Source organism: Eptatretus burgeri, chromosome 1, assembly GCF_056783735.1.
Source record: "Eptatretus burgeri isolate ZD-2024b chromosome 1, Ebu_testis_v1, whole genome shotgun sequence".
Taxonomy (NCBI): Eukaryota; Metazoa; Chordata; class Myxini; order Myxiniformes; family Myxinidae; genus Eptatretus; species Eptatretus burgeri.
In genome coordinates this window covers 10101792-10118765 of record NC_140961.1, presented here as the reverse complement: position 1 = coordinate 10118765, position 16974 = coordinate 10101792, and the positions used below count along the sequence as shown (strand labels likewise).

General features: G+C 45.8%; 1 protein-coding gene across 5 annotated transcripts in view; it reads right to left on the bottom strand.

The window, feature by feature from the left end:
* Window positions 1-16974, bottom strand: part of LOC147033842 (tudor domain-containing protein 1-like) — a 211638-nt gene that overhangs the window by 41645 nt on the left and 153019 nt on the right. For all 5 annotated transcript variants that reach the window (XM_085871804.1, XM_085871782.1, XM_085871822.1 and 2 more), the window contains exon 16: window positions 2451-2607. In XM_085871804.1, coding sequence (XP_085727930.1) covers window positions 2451-2607 — 157 coding nt within the window. The remainder of the gene's footprint in view (window positions 1-2450; window positions 2608-16974) is intronic.

Sequence of the window (16974 nt, the reverse complement as noted above, 5' to 3'; positions counted from 1 at the left end):
TTTGGGGACAAAAGTGAAGATGACCTTAGGCAAAAAACATGTTTTAAATTTTTGATTAATCAATTAATTGATTAATTACTTAATTATCGATTTATTAAATACTTATTTATTATATTTCTCATCCTGGCAATATCTCAGGCACATTTTGAGCTAGGAAGCTGATATTTGGACATGACAGTGACCAAATGATTTGGCTGGAAAGAGTATTTTTGATTTATTCATTAATCAATTCATCGATGAATTATTCATTTTCAAAAAGTTACAGATTTGGATGAAACAATGGTGTTTTACGTATGCAATCCGGCAATCGATTGAGAAATTATTTTATGATTGTTATTTACTTCTTTTCATTATGCAATTCCTCAATTATTGTACACCGCTCCTTCCCAATTCCGACTCCACTTGCTGCAAGGAGGCATCGCTGGGTGCCAAAAGCGCCCCGGCGATGTCGCGCACTGGAGGATTTATTATTTATTTGGCATGGTGGCAGTGTACTTTGAACGTACCGCTACTTGTTTGATTTTTCCATTAAAAATAAGCCTCTCGTGAGCAGGACCTCACTGCTCCTATGGATGGCAGCGAGTGCCCCAGAAGCAGCAGGGGAAAGAGAGTGGCATTTCTATATGTGGAGGAATTTCGCTGCTCAGCCTGTGGGTCGCCCAGATAGCTCAGATGGCAGAGCATTGGCTCGATTTGCCAGAGGACCTGGGTTCGACTTCTGGTCTGGGCCCGTAATTTTTCCATGTGTATTTATAAAAATAAGCGCATATAAAAGCGTCATCATAAGGCTTTGAAAACTGAAATTGTCAACAACTCATACAGGACAGTATTTCGTGTTTTATTGGCATTGGTACATAAGCTACAAGTCGAATTTCTTACACGTCTGGTACTGGTACTTACAAGAGTTGTACGTTCAAAGCAACGTTTTTTATTATTTTTTAAATAAAGGGTCGTAAAAGGGTGTTTTATGACCCTTTATGATAAAGGGTCATAACACAACATTTTTCATCACGATCAAAATGGATACACCAGTTCTGTTCTCGTGTATGACAGCTTGGATGCAGGGGTAGCTATCATGTCTTGGAAGCGCGGCTGTGCCCCTCTACCAGTACACTGGTACTCATTTCGCCAAACTCGGAAGGATGACAGGCTGAGTCAACCCCACTTGGTGTTAATTCAGTGGCCAACTGGGCTCAAACTCAGGACCCGAAGATCCGAAGCCAGCCATCCTCATCACAAAGCCAACACCAGGCTTTTGACACAACAGTGAAGCGTCGACATACAGCCGTGAAAAGAAGATTGAGATTATGGAATTTTACAACTCTTGTAAGAACCAGTACCAGATGCAAAAAGAAATTTGGACTGAACACGAGGACTTTTATGTGAATGGTGAAAGGAAACAATTGTTCAGAGCGAGAAAGATTCAAAGAAGAGAGGGAGCGGAAGATGGGCCTTTTACCCAGACATGGAAAACGAACTTGTTGCGAGTTTAAACAGACACGTACACAAGGACTGAAAGTGTATTGAATATTTGTTTTCGAGGTATGAACAATTAAAATTGCAAAGGTGTAAAAACTGACATCTATTTACCATTATAAGTGCATGTCATGGATATTTGAATATCTATAAGCGCGTGTTCCACTAAATCTAAATATAGGGGCATACGTTTATTCTCCAGATTCTACTGGATGGCAACGTATCAGTACACGTTTCGGTGTAATTGCACTTTTACATACGGCGTGGTTGAAGAAGAGATGAGAGAAAGCAGGAAAAAAGGGAAAATGCACGAATGAGGAAAGGTGACAAACAAATAAATCAGTTTGGTTAATTGGTTGTGTTGAATAGATCGCATCACATGATAGTTGCACGGTCGAAGATTAAGATCCGTCACGTGACCGCCGATCGGTACAACACTCGCTCGTACCAAGGACCTCCTTCTGCATGGTAACACTGCTCTGGACACAGGATCTGATGGGCAGTTTCTAAAACAAGGGAGTGTTGTGGTCTTTTTGACACAACTCACCGGATTCAAACCGGGCAACTGAGATTGTCTGGTGACAAACAAGATATAATTTGCACAGATTTTCGTACAGTTATGGAACATTAGTGGAGTTTTGGGTGCAAAACACGTAGTGTCTGAAGAAAATGTCTGAGAATGACAAAAAGTAGGTAATTACATCAATCAAGGAAGTATCGATGGCATTAAAAAAATCAAGACATTTCTCAATAAGCACAAGTTGTATGAGTAAACAATGACATCAAATTAAATGTTCCAAATGTCTTTCAAACAGAAAACACATGAATATCAATAACCACTATAAATATTATCCATTTGTTCACAAGTATAACAATGAGCCAAGATGGATCTGAAATAAATTTGTGCAGAACTAGTTTGGCACAACATACCATTTAATTTCTAAATCAATGAATATCACCTCTTATCATCTCACCCTCTTTAAGACTGATATCTACAGACCAAGTTTGCATCTCCTTATCAAACTTTTGGAAGATGATGTGCACCGCACGGTTCAAAAACTTATTCTTCAGCACATCATCAGTGCCCTGTTCTTGGAGTGTGTGTATGGTGGACATCCTGCACCGGATCGCCTGGGAACACAAAGATGCATTGTGCCAAGTTCGTCTCATCCAAAGAATATGGAACCTTTACAAATAAAAAAACAGTAAATTTTCATCAAACACAACACTAAAAACAGAAATAAGTAGAACAGCACTCAGTAAATGCATACCTCCACCAGGCTGAATAGTTTATGTTATACTGTTGCGAATCTGGAAGCTATGATCACACTCAACATTCAGGTCCTTCAGATCAGTTATCTCGGTAAGTATGTGTTTTTTGATAGCTCCCCTTTCCTTGTTTAATGGGTAAATCAATGTAAATGCGCTGTGATTTATTTTAATAGTTTGGAGTTTCATCGAGATTCTGCAAAGAAGAAGAACCACCCTCCTCTGCAAAGAAGAAGAACGACCCTCCCGCCCCGAGATTATGAGACGTAAACAAGGATGACGGTTGATCAACTCCCACCCCGGGATTTTCCCCGCGCGCCGGGAAGGGGGAGAGGGAGCACATAAAAAGGAGTGAGTCAATCGGAGAGAAGCGAGCGAGCCAGCCAGCGAGCGCTCCTGTCGTCGTCGTCATCGTGGCCGAGGAGATCGAGAAGCGCTTCTGTCTTCGTTGAAGGAGAAGTCCCTGTCGTTGTGGCCGTCTGGAACGCCTTCTTCGTCCTCCTCCTCCTCCTCCTGCTCCTCCTCCTCCTCCTCCTCCTCCTCCACCTCCGGAGGGTCAAACTCGAGAGGGACCATCCGCCGAACGGAGTCGAGGTTTTGGTGGCCGGGACGGTCCAATAGAGACCCTTACCTCCAGCTCACCTTCTCTCCGAGCTGGGGGTATTAATAAAGGCATAAGCCACCACTTCTTTTGGGTGTGTGTGTGTGTGTGTGTGTGTGTGTGTGTGTGTGTGTGTGTGTGTGTGTGTGTGTGTGTGTGTGTGTGTGTGTGTGTGTGTGTGTGTGTGTGTGTGCGCGCGTGTGTGTGCGCGTCCGTGGGCCCGTCTTAAAAGTAATAAACTGTTCAGTGCCTTTGCTGTATAGACTTGCATTTCTTATATTCGGTATAGCTCTGCCTTATGTGCTCCCCTCATTCCCCCCATTGCATTATAAATAAACCCCGAATGTTAAATGTTTCAGTTCGTTCACGTCCCCTTCTATCATTGACTGAGTGTGTCGCGTGCTGGGGAAAATTAGCAAGGCCGTTGTGCCGCTGTAAGGAGACATCTGGACCGACGGTTCTCGGCGATTAAACCGCTCGGAATCGCATACGGAACGGGCGCGCTAAGCAGCTGGTTTCCGTACGAGTTCCGTCGAGGGTGTGAAGACTCGGTAGATCGCCACGAGGTCTCGAGGTATTTTGAGATTTGGCGAATAACTCTGCACCACGTGGTGGAAATATTGACGCTTCACGGTCCAAACCAAAGGACCCGTCGACTCCGGGCTTATCCGGGGCGACGATCTGAATTCCGGGCGATCGGTCGAGCCGACTCGACTGCTCCATCTGGTGGTCGCGCTCGCGGCCGACATCCCGGCCCCGCAACAATACATCCTACCGATTGATCGGCGAGATCTGGATCCAGACCTGAATCAAAAATCAAATCGGCTTGCTCTGGTCACCAAACCAACTCATCCACCTGGTTTTGTCAGAACTCAAGGTGCTGTCACACCTTGACGTTTTAGCCAGCAATGGCAACGTATAAAAATGTATGTAAAACGTTGGCGTACGCTGAAGTTTTGAGTTTTTTTTTTAAGTTCTGGTCGTATTCATAACGTGTTGGTCGTATGCATAACATATTAGTAACGGGCTCAGAACGTTTCGTTGTCTTATAGATAACTTATACCAACGAATGCTTAGCCTGTTGTCGGCGTTCACAACCTATGCCCAACGATAGTTTAACTTAGGCATAGCGCGTATCGCCGACGAACTCGTGGCGTTCTCTGTTAAAAACCTGCCGCACGCCGATTTAAATCATAACCGCCTGAAAATTGGAAGTGTCAACATTGCAGTCACACCTTGATGATTTAGCCAGCATATGCCGACCTATGAAAAATGTGTCTAAAATGCTGGCACACGTCGAATACGGTATGGGTAAGTTGTGTCTACGTTAGGAGCATGCTGAAAAACAATGAAGTACACTGTCATATTCCGTGGTACGTTTAGTACGTCGTGAAATTTCAAGCATGCTGAAAATTTTACGACGTACTCGACGTATGGCTCACAAGCTCCGCATACGCTGGTATAAGTTCTCGGCACGCTCCGCGATCGTTTACACACGTCGGCCACACGTTACTTGTAAGTTACTCATAAGTCGAAACACGTCGAGGTAATGTTTAGCATACCCGAAACTTAATTTTTAACCGGTGAGTAACGCGCTTTGAACCAAGAGTAGCGTGCTTTGAACCTATGTGTAACGTATCTCAAACGCACATTGTCGTATGTAGACAAATTTGATTGACGTCTTCCGGACGATCACAGAACTTGCTGAAGTGTTTCTAACTTACATCTACCGTATAATGGCGATTTGGCAGCGTTTAGGGGAATTGGTATAGACAAATGGGCTTCACAAGAGGAACCTGTCAGTGTTCCAGACTCCATGTTGAGTAGATGTCTATGTCAGTAGTTTCAGTAGTAGTAGTTTGAGGTGAGCGTGTCAGTCGTAGTCGTAGTAGTAGTAGTAGTAGTATTGGTAGTAGTAGTAGGTGAGCGTGATGGGGAGGGTGTGGGTGATGATGGATCCTCGTTGCATCCACGAATAGGAGACTACTTTGCACCATTGTTCGATGTTCTTTTCGGCTTATTTTTTTTTTCTCATTCCCACGATGAACTATTTTTTTTGTTTCAGTTTTTAAAGTATTCAAAACGACTTGGATAAATGCATAATGTACTAGTAATGAACAAAGAACGCTTCGATAACTTATAGATAAGTTATACCAACGATTGATTAGCATGTTTTAGGCGTCCACAACCTATGCCCAACGATAGTCTAACGTATGCATTGCGTAGCAGCGCATCGTCGACGATTATAGGCTGCAACTTCACTTTTAATAAATGCCCGTCACTCGCCTATTGTTTTTGGACGCTGGTGCTCAGCAATTGAAATCGTTTTCATTGAACGAGTTAAATCGTTACCACAGCACTGCAGTCACGGCACCAACAGCAGCAGGCTCAGTGCCAGCCTCATGCCAGGCTCAAGCGGATCCCTGTAGAAGGTGTACTACTTGGTTATCCTTGGACCCACTCTGGCTAGCAGCTCGTCGAACATCGCTGGGGGCATTTGCAGGAAGTTGATGAAGGATGCATGGTCCTCGTTCCGGAGTTCCACCATGAGCTGGTCATATATGCCGTAATGGCGTCGCCTCCCGATCCATGGTCTGACCCAGTTCCTTCTCCTCCGTTCACGTCTTCTTCTCCCGGATCTATTGGCACGCAACTGGTGCAGTGTCAACTCGATGAGGTCATATTGATGTTGGAGGACAGGTAGGTATTGTCGTCTCAGCCTTGCCGTATCCTCAATCTCTCGGAATGACATGGACATGTACTCACCATGAAGTCGAAAAAAAAAAAAGACGGGTTCCTCCTGCGAAGCCCCTTTTTATATACCAATTCCCCTAATCGCTGCCAATACGCCATTATAAGGTATCTGAAAGTTAGAAACGCGTTCAGTAAGTTCTGTGGTCGTCCTGAAGACATCAAATACGTCTACATACGTATTTGTGCGTAGGACATGCTTTACAAATAATTCTCAAGCACATTACTCATAGGTTATAAATAAGTCACGGGTACCCGAAACATTACTTTGACGTGTTTCGACGTATGAGGAACTTTCAAGTAACGTGTTGCGAAGTGTGAACAACGTTCGTGTAGCGTGCTTACAAAACGTTACACATCGGTGAGAAATAAGTTTCGGGTACGCTAAACATGACCTCGACGTGTTTCGACTTATGAGTAACTTACAAGTAACGTGTGTCGACGTGTGCCAACGATCGCATAACGTGCCAACGACTTATGGCCAGTGTAGCGGAACGTGTGAGTCATACGCCGGCATACGTCGAAAAATTTCAAGCATGCAAAAATTTGAGGACAACCCAAAAGTACGTTTAAAGCTTGCGTACTATGACGTATGGCAGTGTTTTTCAGCATGCTCTAAACGTATACAAAACGTTCCCATCACGTATTCGACGTGTGCCAGCGTCTTAGACAAATTTTTCATAAATCGGCATACGCTGGCTAAATCGTCAAGGTGTGACAGCGGCTTCATCCACAACTTTTTGAGATATCTTGCTCACAGAGAGACAAAGACAGGGATGAAAACAACCTCCATCCACCTTTGGTAGTGGAGGTAATAAGCGCCTCACTCTGCCAGTTTTGGATGCTCTCTTCAAACTCAGATATACAGCACTGTGGCAACTATTTATCCTCATTTCTGCACAATTTTGTGAGTGAGCCCAATTGACTTATAATGTCTGGAAAAAGGATTGCAGGTGATAGTGGTGGTATTGTTCCTCCCACCTCATCACCCACTGCTGTTTTACACTGCTCCGACCGAATGGATTGGTTAGTACAGTTCCGTAACTTATTGTATTTATTTTCCCCCATGTCATTATTATTAAAAATTATTGTTTTCACTTATAAAATGATTTTAAACAATCATGTTTATATAATCATTATTTGTGCAATTACCAATATCCCAATGAGGTGCTCATATAATCGCTTGTCGGCGAGGAATGGTGATGTATGGCTTGAATCTCCATTGGAGCCATGTTATAATTACATTATTTATCGCCGTTCTCCCTGGTTAGAGTAGGTACACCGTATTCCTGCGTGTCGCAAGAGGCGAATAAAAGGGTTGGCGTCAGGAAGGGCATCCGGCCATAAAAACATCGCCTCAAAAGGAAACCATGATGAGTACAGTTTATGGGCAGGGTACAGCCCGAAGTACCCCGTAGGGGTCCTCACCCCTCTCGTTAAAACTCAAGGTGGGGAACCCGATCAAAGCAAGGGAGGAAATGTTTCCATTTATGATGACCAATCGTCTGATTCCCCGCGTGGAGATCGGTTTCTGAGGTTTGGCACATGGAATGTCGGAACAATGACAGGGAGATCTGGAGAAGTGGTTGAAACATTGGTCAGAAGAAGAGTGGACATATGTTGTGTGCAGGAGACACGGTGGAAGGGAACTGGTGTGAGAATGGTGATGGGTAGGCAGAGACAGAAGTATAAGTTTATGTGGCAAGGGTGCCCGGAAGGCGTGCATGGTCTTGGTGTCATGTTTTCTGTGGTGTTTGCAGACAGTGTAGTGAGTGTGACTTGAGTGAGTGAAAGGTTGATGATGATGAGAATCGTGATCAAAAAGCTCTTCGTTAACGTCATCTCGGGATATGCCCCGCAGGTTGGTCGAAGCGATGAAGAGAAGAACATGTTCTGGTGTGCGATGGAGAAGTTGATGGAGAATGTGAAAGATGAGGAAGTTGTTGTGGTAGGAGGAGACTTGAATGGCATGTGGGACGGAGCACAGATGGTTTTGAGGGAGTCCATGGGGGTTATGGATATGGTTTGACAAGTGGAGAAGGTGAAATGATCTTGGAGTTTGCTGATGGAGCTGATTTGTTGATTTGCAATACTCAATTCCAGAAAGCGGATAATAAGCTTATTACATACACGTCAGGTGGGTCGACGACAACCTGATGGTGCGTAGGCCAGATAGGGGAAACCTCCAGGACACAAAGGTGATCCCAGGGGAGGAGACCGTTTCACAGAACCACCTGGTTGTCTGCGATATAAGGGTGAAATGTGCGAGGAGAATTCAGCGGGTGAAGTACCAACCGAGGATGAAGGTGTGGAGGTTGAAAGAGGGGCCAGTGAAGGAAGCATTAAGAGAGAGGCTGAATATGGTTGATGATGATGTGGTTGAGCTTGAAAGTGGTTGGATGTCAATGAAAGATAGTCTATTGGGAGCCGTTGGTGAGGTATGTGGATGGACAAAAGGACCACCGAGGCACTCTGAAACATGGTGGTGGGGCGATGAAGTTGGAAAAACGATTGAAGAGAAGAGGAAGAAGTTCAAGGAATGGCAAAAGGCGAAGGGTACGGTGGTAAAAGAGGTAGCACATGAAAGTTATAAGGTAACCAAGAAGGCTGCAAAGAAAGAGGTAGCAAAGGTACAGGAGGCCTATGGCAAATGTTCGGAGAACGCTTGGATTCTGAAGAGGGTCAGAGAGCGGTATTCAGGATTGCAAAGGAGATAGCAAGAGAGAGATTTGATGTGACGGGGGTGAGTTGCTTGAAAGATGAAGTGGGACAAATCGTTGTGGATTCAGATGGAATTAAAGGAAGATGGAAGAGATATATGGAAAGGCTGTTGAATGTAGAAAATGAATGGGGTAGTAACAGAGAGTAACCCAGTTTTAGGACCAGCAGAGAAGATAACTGAGAAGGAAGTCGAGGAAGCTATAAGAGCAATGAAGAGTAGAAAAGCAGGAGGGCTGACGGGAGTTGTGGGAGATATGATGAAGGCAGCGGGAAGTTGGGGTGTGAAGAGAATGACAGAGGTCTGTAATTTGGTGGTGAAGGAAGGCCGCATTCCAGTGGATTGGGAACTGAGTACCCTCGTCCCTCTGTGCAAGGGAAAGGTGACCTTCTGGACTGTGGCTCCGATGGAGCAATAAAGTTATTGGAGCATGGAATGAAGGTATTGGAAAGGGTGTTGGAGAAGAGGATAAGGAAGAAGGTAAAGATTGATGAAATGCAGTTTGGATTTATGCCAGAAAGAGGAACGACAGATGCAATTTTTATTGTAAGGCTGTTGCATGAGAAGTACATGGAGAAGAGGACGAAGTTGTTTTTTGGGTTTGTTGATGTGGAGAAAGCATTTGATAGGGTTCCACGCGAAGTCATAACATGGGCATTGAGGAAGTTAGGAGTGGAGGAATGGTTGATCAGAGTCGTGATGGCCATGTACGAGAGAGCACGCACAGCTGTAAGGACTAAGAACGGGAACAGTGGTGAGTTTGAGTTGGAGGTGGGAGTGCACCAGGGGTCGGTACCAAGTCCACTTCTATTTGTAGTTGTTGTGGAGGTGCTGGCTCGGAGGGTCAAGGAGGGTTTACCGTGGAAGCTGCTGTATGCAGATGATCTGGTGTTGATTGCAGAGAGTATGGATGGACTGAAGGAGAAGATGAACAAGTGGAAGGAATGTATGGAGGCAAAAAGTTTGAAGGTGAATATCGGAAAGACGAAGGTGATGGCAAGTGTTAAAGCATGTGGTGAGGTGGAAAGGACTGGGAAGTGGCCGTGTGCTGTGTGCAGGAAGGGTGTCGGAGTAACCTCCATTCAGTGCACAATGTGTGCTGAATGGGTTCATTGAAAATGTTGTGGTGTGAGAGGGTCATTAACCAGTGTGGTAGCTACATTCAAGTGTAAGGTGTACATCGAGGGAGCTGCAGATGAAGGAATTGTTGAGTTGGATCATGGAGATGGTGTGAAGCTGGAAGGTGTAAAAACATTTTGCTATCTCGGAGACATGCTGAATGGAGAAGGTGGATCAGACTCTTCGACGGTTGCTCGAGTGAGATGTGCATGGAAGAAGTTTCGGGAACTGAGTGGCGTGCTGATGAAGAGGGGAGTGTCGTTGAAGCTGAAAGGAAATGTGTGTGCTGCATGTGTGAGGAGTACAATGATTTATGGGAGTGAGACATGGGGACTGAACATGAAGCAGCAGCAAAGGCTGGAAAGGGTCGAAATGTGAATGGTTCGGTGGATGTGCGGAGTATCGTTGAGAGAGAGGAAGAACAATGATGACTTGCGGAAGATGATGGGAATAGAGGCTGTGATGGATGTTGTGAAGAGAAACAGGTTGAGATGGTTGGGTCATGTGTTGAGGAAGGATGAAAGTGACTGGGTGAGAGGAGTGTCGGAAATGAGTGTAGTAGGAAGTGGAGGACGGGGAAGACCGAGAAAAACTTGGCGAAAGGTGGTGGAAGAAGAAATGTGGGCAAGGGGATTAAGAAGTGGAGATGCAGAAAATAGGGTAAAGTGGAGAAGATTGTCATGGGGCCCACAAAGCGAACCCCCACTTTTGCAGGGAAATTGGCCTTTAAATGCTTGTTGTATTTATCGCCGTTCTGATTAGAAGTACAACCCAGGGTCGAGTTTTCGGAGCACATCTTGGGTGTTAATCAAGGTATGATGGTATTAGTATTAGCCCGCTCTATTTATTCACTTTCACGTGAATAGGGGGATTTAGCAATTGGTCGCATACGTGGTACGTAGAATGGCTGTTACGGATATGTCTACATTTATTTTTTTAAGAGCATTCATCAAAAACCATTCGCCGGAAGAAATTGACCATTAGATGAAGCGCATATTGAGCGTACATCAAATTTTTTAAAAAGAATACTTTGTACACATTTTCCTCAGGACGTGTCGATAAAAGCAATTACAAATTTGCCGCCAGAAGACTTAGCTGAGACTCATGGTCACCGGCAGCCAGAATAGGCGCCTTTTGAGATATCATGTGCTCAATATGCACTTAATCAAATGGTAATAGGAAGTGCAGGGCCCCCTTCACATGTTTTTGAACAACCTAAATGGAGGTTTCCATATTTTCGTCGTCAGAAACACATGCCGCGTTTAAGGGAAATTGGGGATGTTGGTCACTTATTCCTACATGCAGATTTGTTGAATAGACTTCATCCAGATGGGGTGTGGCCAACACTCTTGCGTCCATGTACATCATTACATCATAACCATGATTGTGATTATGAAAATGCCTCCCACAGTAGTTTATTTTACGAGGTGGAGTGTCACAGTCCATGGCAATGGCATGCCGGGGAAATCGCCTTGAGGGGATTGGAGGTAGACACAAGATATGTTTCCCCTCGTGCTTTATCATCACAATCAATCATGATATGAAACAACCAAAAAAAATTGAAGGAATACTTATGGCCCCCCCCTCTCCAAAAACCACCCCTCCTTGCGGCAAGTATTGCAGGAATACCATATCTATACAAATAAATGTGTGTGTGTCCTCCAAAACGAAAAAGCCATGAACCCGAGTAGCCAGAAACTTTGCATGCATACTCAGGAACTCCAAGGAAGTGCAAGAGTGAAAATTTGGTGTTTGGGGTAATTAAAACACCCCTTTTGAAGATAATTAACAGCCTTATTTAATTACTTCCTTTATCAAGCGCTCCTCGGCCAGCTCGCTCTCTGGGGTCTTAAGGCATATCCTAGATTACCGAACTAGGGTCTGAAGGCGACATGCTTTTTGGCCTACTCAACCATGCCTGGACTTGGAACAGGCCGCAAAGATTTATTTACGATAAAGTTTTTTGTTTTTTTTCCCTTCCCTGCTTTCCTCACTCATATTATCGAATGCCTGTTCATCATAGCTACAAATCGCTGGGTACATTGCAATGCTTATAAACGCCTGGAGACGCCAGCATTCGTGGCTTCATTTCATTTCCGTACATGCGATAACCTCGAGAATCTCTTAAGGTAGGCTGAATTACAAAATTTAAGCTCCACAATCGAACTTATCAACAGTTCCGACTCCTAATGAAGTGTTCATTTGCCCAATTCAGACATGTTTGACATGTCGATGTCTCCGGAAGGTGAACCTTTATATTAATATGACGGTTCCGTGATTGCTAATCAAGTGCCGTGAGAGCCGTTTCTTATAAACCGTTTTGAGTATGAAGCCACTTGGCGAGCATTTTACAATATTTGCAGTCACTGATTACTACATCGATCGACTTGAACAAAGTTCAGGGACCACTCACGTGCCTTGGCCACGTGTTGTTCTGCGGAGCAACAGGCGGTGGCTGGCTCACTGAAAATGTGAAATTTTATTTTACATGGTTTCTCCTTTTTGCGAGTTCTTCCATGACACGATCCGTCACTTCCGCATTGATAAATGAAAGTAAAAATGAAACGTTTCGTTTTTTAAAGTTTCTTCAACCGTATCATGGATTGCTTGGTGAAAGCCACATGGCACGTGTTCTTCAAGGTAGGAAGGAACACTGGAGGTGGGAAGGCAAAATAAAATTATATGATCACAATGATGAAAAAATGATTTCAGTTGCTATGAAGTAATGAATCGCCACATCACAGCAGGAAAGCCGAGAGGTACGCATACTCATTCAAAGCTGTCTCGCCTGGGTTCGAATCCCAACCCAGCAAAAAACTGTCATCCCGGTATTTCACAGGCAGTGTGATTGATCTGTGTGTGTAACCTCTCGGATGGATGTTAAACTGGGCAGTTCATAAGCTGGAATCCCTTTCCCGACCGACATACGTACGTCCGTTTCTCTCTCTGTCTCTCTGTCTCTCTGTCTCTCTGTCTCTCTCTGTCTCTCTGTCTCTCTCTGTCTCTCTGTCTCTCTCTGTCTCTCTCTCTGTGTCTCTCTGTCTGTCTCTCTCTCTCTCTCTCTCTCTCTCTGTCTCTCTCTCTCTCTCTCTCTCTCTCTCTCTCTCTCTCTCTCTCTCTCTCTGTCTCTCTTTCTCTCTCTCTCTCTCTCTCTCTGTCTCTCTCTCTCTGTCTCTCTCGAGATCTCTCTGTCTCTCTCGAGATCTCTCTGTCTCTCTCGAGATCTCTCTGTCTCTCTCGAGATCTCTCTGTCTCTCTCGAGATCTCTCTGTCTCTCTCGAGATCTCTCTCTCTCTCTCGAGATCTCTCTCTCTCTCTCGAGATCTCTCTCTCTCTCTCGAGATCTCTCTCTCGAGATCTCTCTCTCGAGATCTCTCTCTCGAGATCTCTCTCTCGAGATCTCTCTCTCGAGATCTCTCTCTCGAGATCTCTCTCTCGAGATCTCTCTCTCGAGATCTCTCTCGAGATCTCTCTCGAGATCTCTCTCGAGATCTCTCTCGAGATCTCTCTCGAGATCTCTCTCGAGATCTCTCTCGAGATCTCTCTCGAGATCTCTCTCGAGATCTCTCTCTCTCTCTCTCTCTCGAGATCTGTCTCTCTCTCTCTCGAGATCTCTCGAGATCTCTCTCGAGATCTCTCTCTCTCTCTCTCTCTCTCGAGATCTCTCTCTCTCTCTCTCTCGAGATCTCTCTCTCTCTCTCTCTCGAGATCTCTCTCTCTCTCTCTCTCTCTCTCTCTCGAGATCTCTCTCTCTCTCTCTCTCTCTCTCTCTCTCTCTGTCTCTCTCTCTCTCTGTCTCTCTCGAGATCTCTCTCTCTGTCTCTCTCGAGATCTGTCTCTCTCGAGATCTGTCTCTCTCTCTCGAGATCTCTCTCTCTCTCTCGAGATCTCTCTCTCTCTCTCGAGATCTCTCTCTCTCTCTCGAGATCTCTCTCTCTCTCTCGAGATCTCTCTCTCTCTCTCGAGATCTCTCTCTCTCTCTCGAGATCTCTCTCTCTCTCTCGAGATCTCTCTCTCTCTCTCGAGATCTCTCTCTCTCTCTCGAGATCTCTCTCTCTCTCTCGAGATCTCTCTCTCTCTCTCGAGATCTCTCTCTCTCTCGAGATCTCTCTCTCTCTCGAGATCTCTCTCTCTCTCTCTCGAGATCTCTCTCTCTCTCTCGAGATCTCTCTCTCTCTCGAGATCTCTCTCTCTCTCGAGATCTCTCTCTCTCTCTCGAGATCTCTCTCTCTCTCTCGAGATCTCGATCTCTCTCTCTCTCGAGATCTCGATCTCTCTCTCTCTCGAGATCTCGATCTCTCTCTCTCTGGAGATCGAGATCTCGATCTCTCTCGATATCTCGATCTCTCGAGATCTCTCGAGATCTCTCTCTCTCTCTCGAGATCTCTCTCTCTCTCTCGAGATCTCTCTCTCTCTCTCGAGATCTCTCTCTCTCTCTCGAGATCTCTCTCTCTCTCTCGAGATCTCTCTCTCTCTCTCGAGATCTCTCTCTCTCTCTCGAGATCTCTCTCTCTCTCTCGAGATCTCTCTCTCTCTCTCGAGATCTCTCTCTCTCTCTCGAGATCTCTCTCTCTCTCTCGAGATCTCTCTCTCTCTCTCGAGATCTCTCTCTCTCTCTCGAGATCTCTCTCTCTCTCTCTCGAGATCTCTCTCTCTCTCTCGAGATCTCTCTCTCTCTCTCGAGATCTCTCTCTCTCTCTCGAGATCTCTCTCTCTCTCTCGAGATCTCTCTCTCGAGATCTCTCTCTCGAGATCTCTCTCTCGAGATCTCTCTCTCTCTCTCGAGATCTCTCTCTCGAGATCTCTCTCTCTCTCTCTCGAGATCTCTCTCTCGAGATCTCTCCCTCTCTCTCTCTCTCGAGATCTCTCTCTCGAGATCTCTCTCTCTCTCGATATCTCTCTCTCGAGATCTCTCCCTCTCTCTCTCTCTCGAGATCTCTCTCTCTCTCTCTCTCTCTCTCGAGATCTCTCTCTCGAGATCTCTCTCTCTCTCTCTCGAGATCTCTCTCTCTCTCTCTCTCGAGATCTCTCTCTCTCTCTCTCGAGATCTCTCTCTCTCTCTCTCTCTCGAGATCTCTCTCTCTCTCTCTCTCTCTCGAGATCTCTCTCTCTCTCTCTCTCTCTCGAGATCTCTCTCTCGAGATCTCTCTCTCTCTCTCTCGAGATCTCTCTCTCTCTCTCTCGAGATCTCTCTCTCTCGAGATCTCTCTCTCTCTCTCTCTCTCTCTCTCTCTGTCTCTCTCGAGATCTCTCTCTCTCTCTCTCTCTCTCTCTCTCTCTCTCTCTCTCTCGAGATCTCTCTCTCTCTCTCTCTCTCTCTCGAGATCTCTCTCTCTCTCTCTCTCTCGAGATCTCTCTCTCTCTCTCTCTCTCTCTCTCTCTCGAGATCTCTCTCTCTCTCTCTCTCTCTCTCTCGAGATCTCTCTCTCTCTCTCTCTCTCTCTCTCGAGATCTCTCTCTCTCTCTCTCTCTCTCTCTCTCTCTCTCTCTCGAGATCTCTCTCTCTCTCTCTCTCTCTCTCTCGAGATCTCTCTCGAGATCTCTCTCTCTCTCTCTCTCTCGAGATCTGTCTCTCTCGAGATCTCTCTCTAGATCTGTCTCTCTCGAGATCTGTCTCTCTCGAGATCTGTCTCTCTCTCTCGAGATCTCTCTCTCTCTCTCGAGATCTCTCTCTCTCTCGAGATCTCTCTCTCTCTCTCTCTCGAGATCTCTCTCTCTCTCTCTCTCTCTCTCTCTCTCTCTCTCTCTCTCTCTCTCTCTCTCTCTCTGTCTCTCCCTCTCTCTCTCTCTCGAGATCTCGATCTCTCTCTCTCTCGAGATCTCGATCTCTCTCTCTCTCGAGATCTCGATCTCTCTCTCTCTCGAGATCTCGATCTCTCTCTCTCTCGAGATCTCGATCTCTCTCTCTCTCGAGATCTCGATCTCTCTCTCTCTCTCGAGATCTCGATCTCTCTCTCTCTCTCTCTCTCTCTCTCTCTCTCTCTCTCTCTCTCTCTCTCTCTCTCTCTCTGTCTCTCTCGAGATCTCTCTCTCTCTGTCTCTCTCGAGATCTGTCTCTCTCTCTCTCGAGATCTGTCTCTCTCGAGATCTGTCTCTCTCGAGATCTGTCTCTCTCGAGATCTCTCTCTCTCTCTCTCGAGATCTCTCTCTCTCTCTCTCTCGAGATCTCTCTCTCGAGATCTCTCTCTCTCTCTCTCGAGATCTCTCTCTCGAGATCTCTCTCTCTCTCTCTCGAGATCTCTCTCTCTCTCTCTCTCTCGAGATCTCTCTCTCTCTCTCTCTCTCTCTCGAGATCTCTCTCTCTCTCGAGATCTCTCTCTCTCTCTCTCTCGAGATCTCTCTCTCTCTCTCTCTCGAGATCTCTCTCTCTCTCTCTCTCTCTCTCTCGAGATCTCTCTCTCTCTCTCTCTCGAGATCTCTCTCTCTCTCTCGAGATCTCTCTCTCTCTCTCTCTCTCTCTCTCTCTCTCTCTCTCTCTCTCTCGAGATCTCTCTCTCTCTCTCTCTCTCTCGAGATCTCTCTCTCTCTCTCTCGAGATCTCTCTCTCTCTCTCTCGAGATCTCTCTCTCTCGAGATCTCTCTCTCTCTCTCTCTCTCTCTCTCTGTCTCTCTCGAGATCTCTCTCTCTCTCTCTCTCTCTCTCGAGATCTCTCTCTCTCTCTCTCTCTCTCTCGAGATCTGTCTCTCTCTCTGTCTCTCTCTCTCTCTCGAGATCTCTCTCTCTCTCTCTCTCGAGATCTCTCTCTCTCTCTCTCTCTCTCGAGATCTCTCTCTCTCTCTCTCTCGAGATCTCTCTCTCTCTCTCTCTCTCTCTCGAGATCTCTCTCTCTCTCTCTCTCTCTCTCGAGATCTCTCTCTCTCTCTCTCTCTCTCTCTCTCTCTCGAGATCTCTCTCTCTCTCTCTCTCTCTCTCTCGATCTCTCTCTCTCTCTCTCTCTCTCTCTCGATCTCTCTCTCTCTCTCTCTCTCTCGATCTCTCTCTCTCTCTCTCTCTCTCTCTCTCTCTCTCTCTCTCTCTCTCTCTCTCTCTCGAGATCTC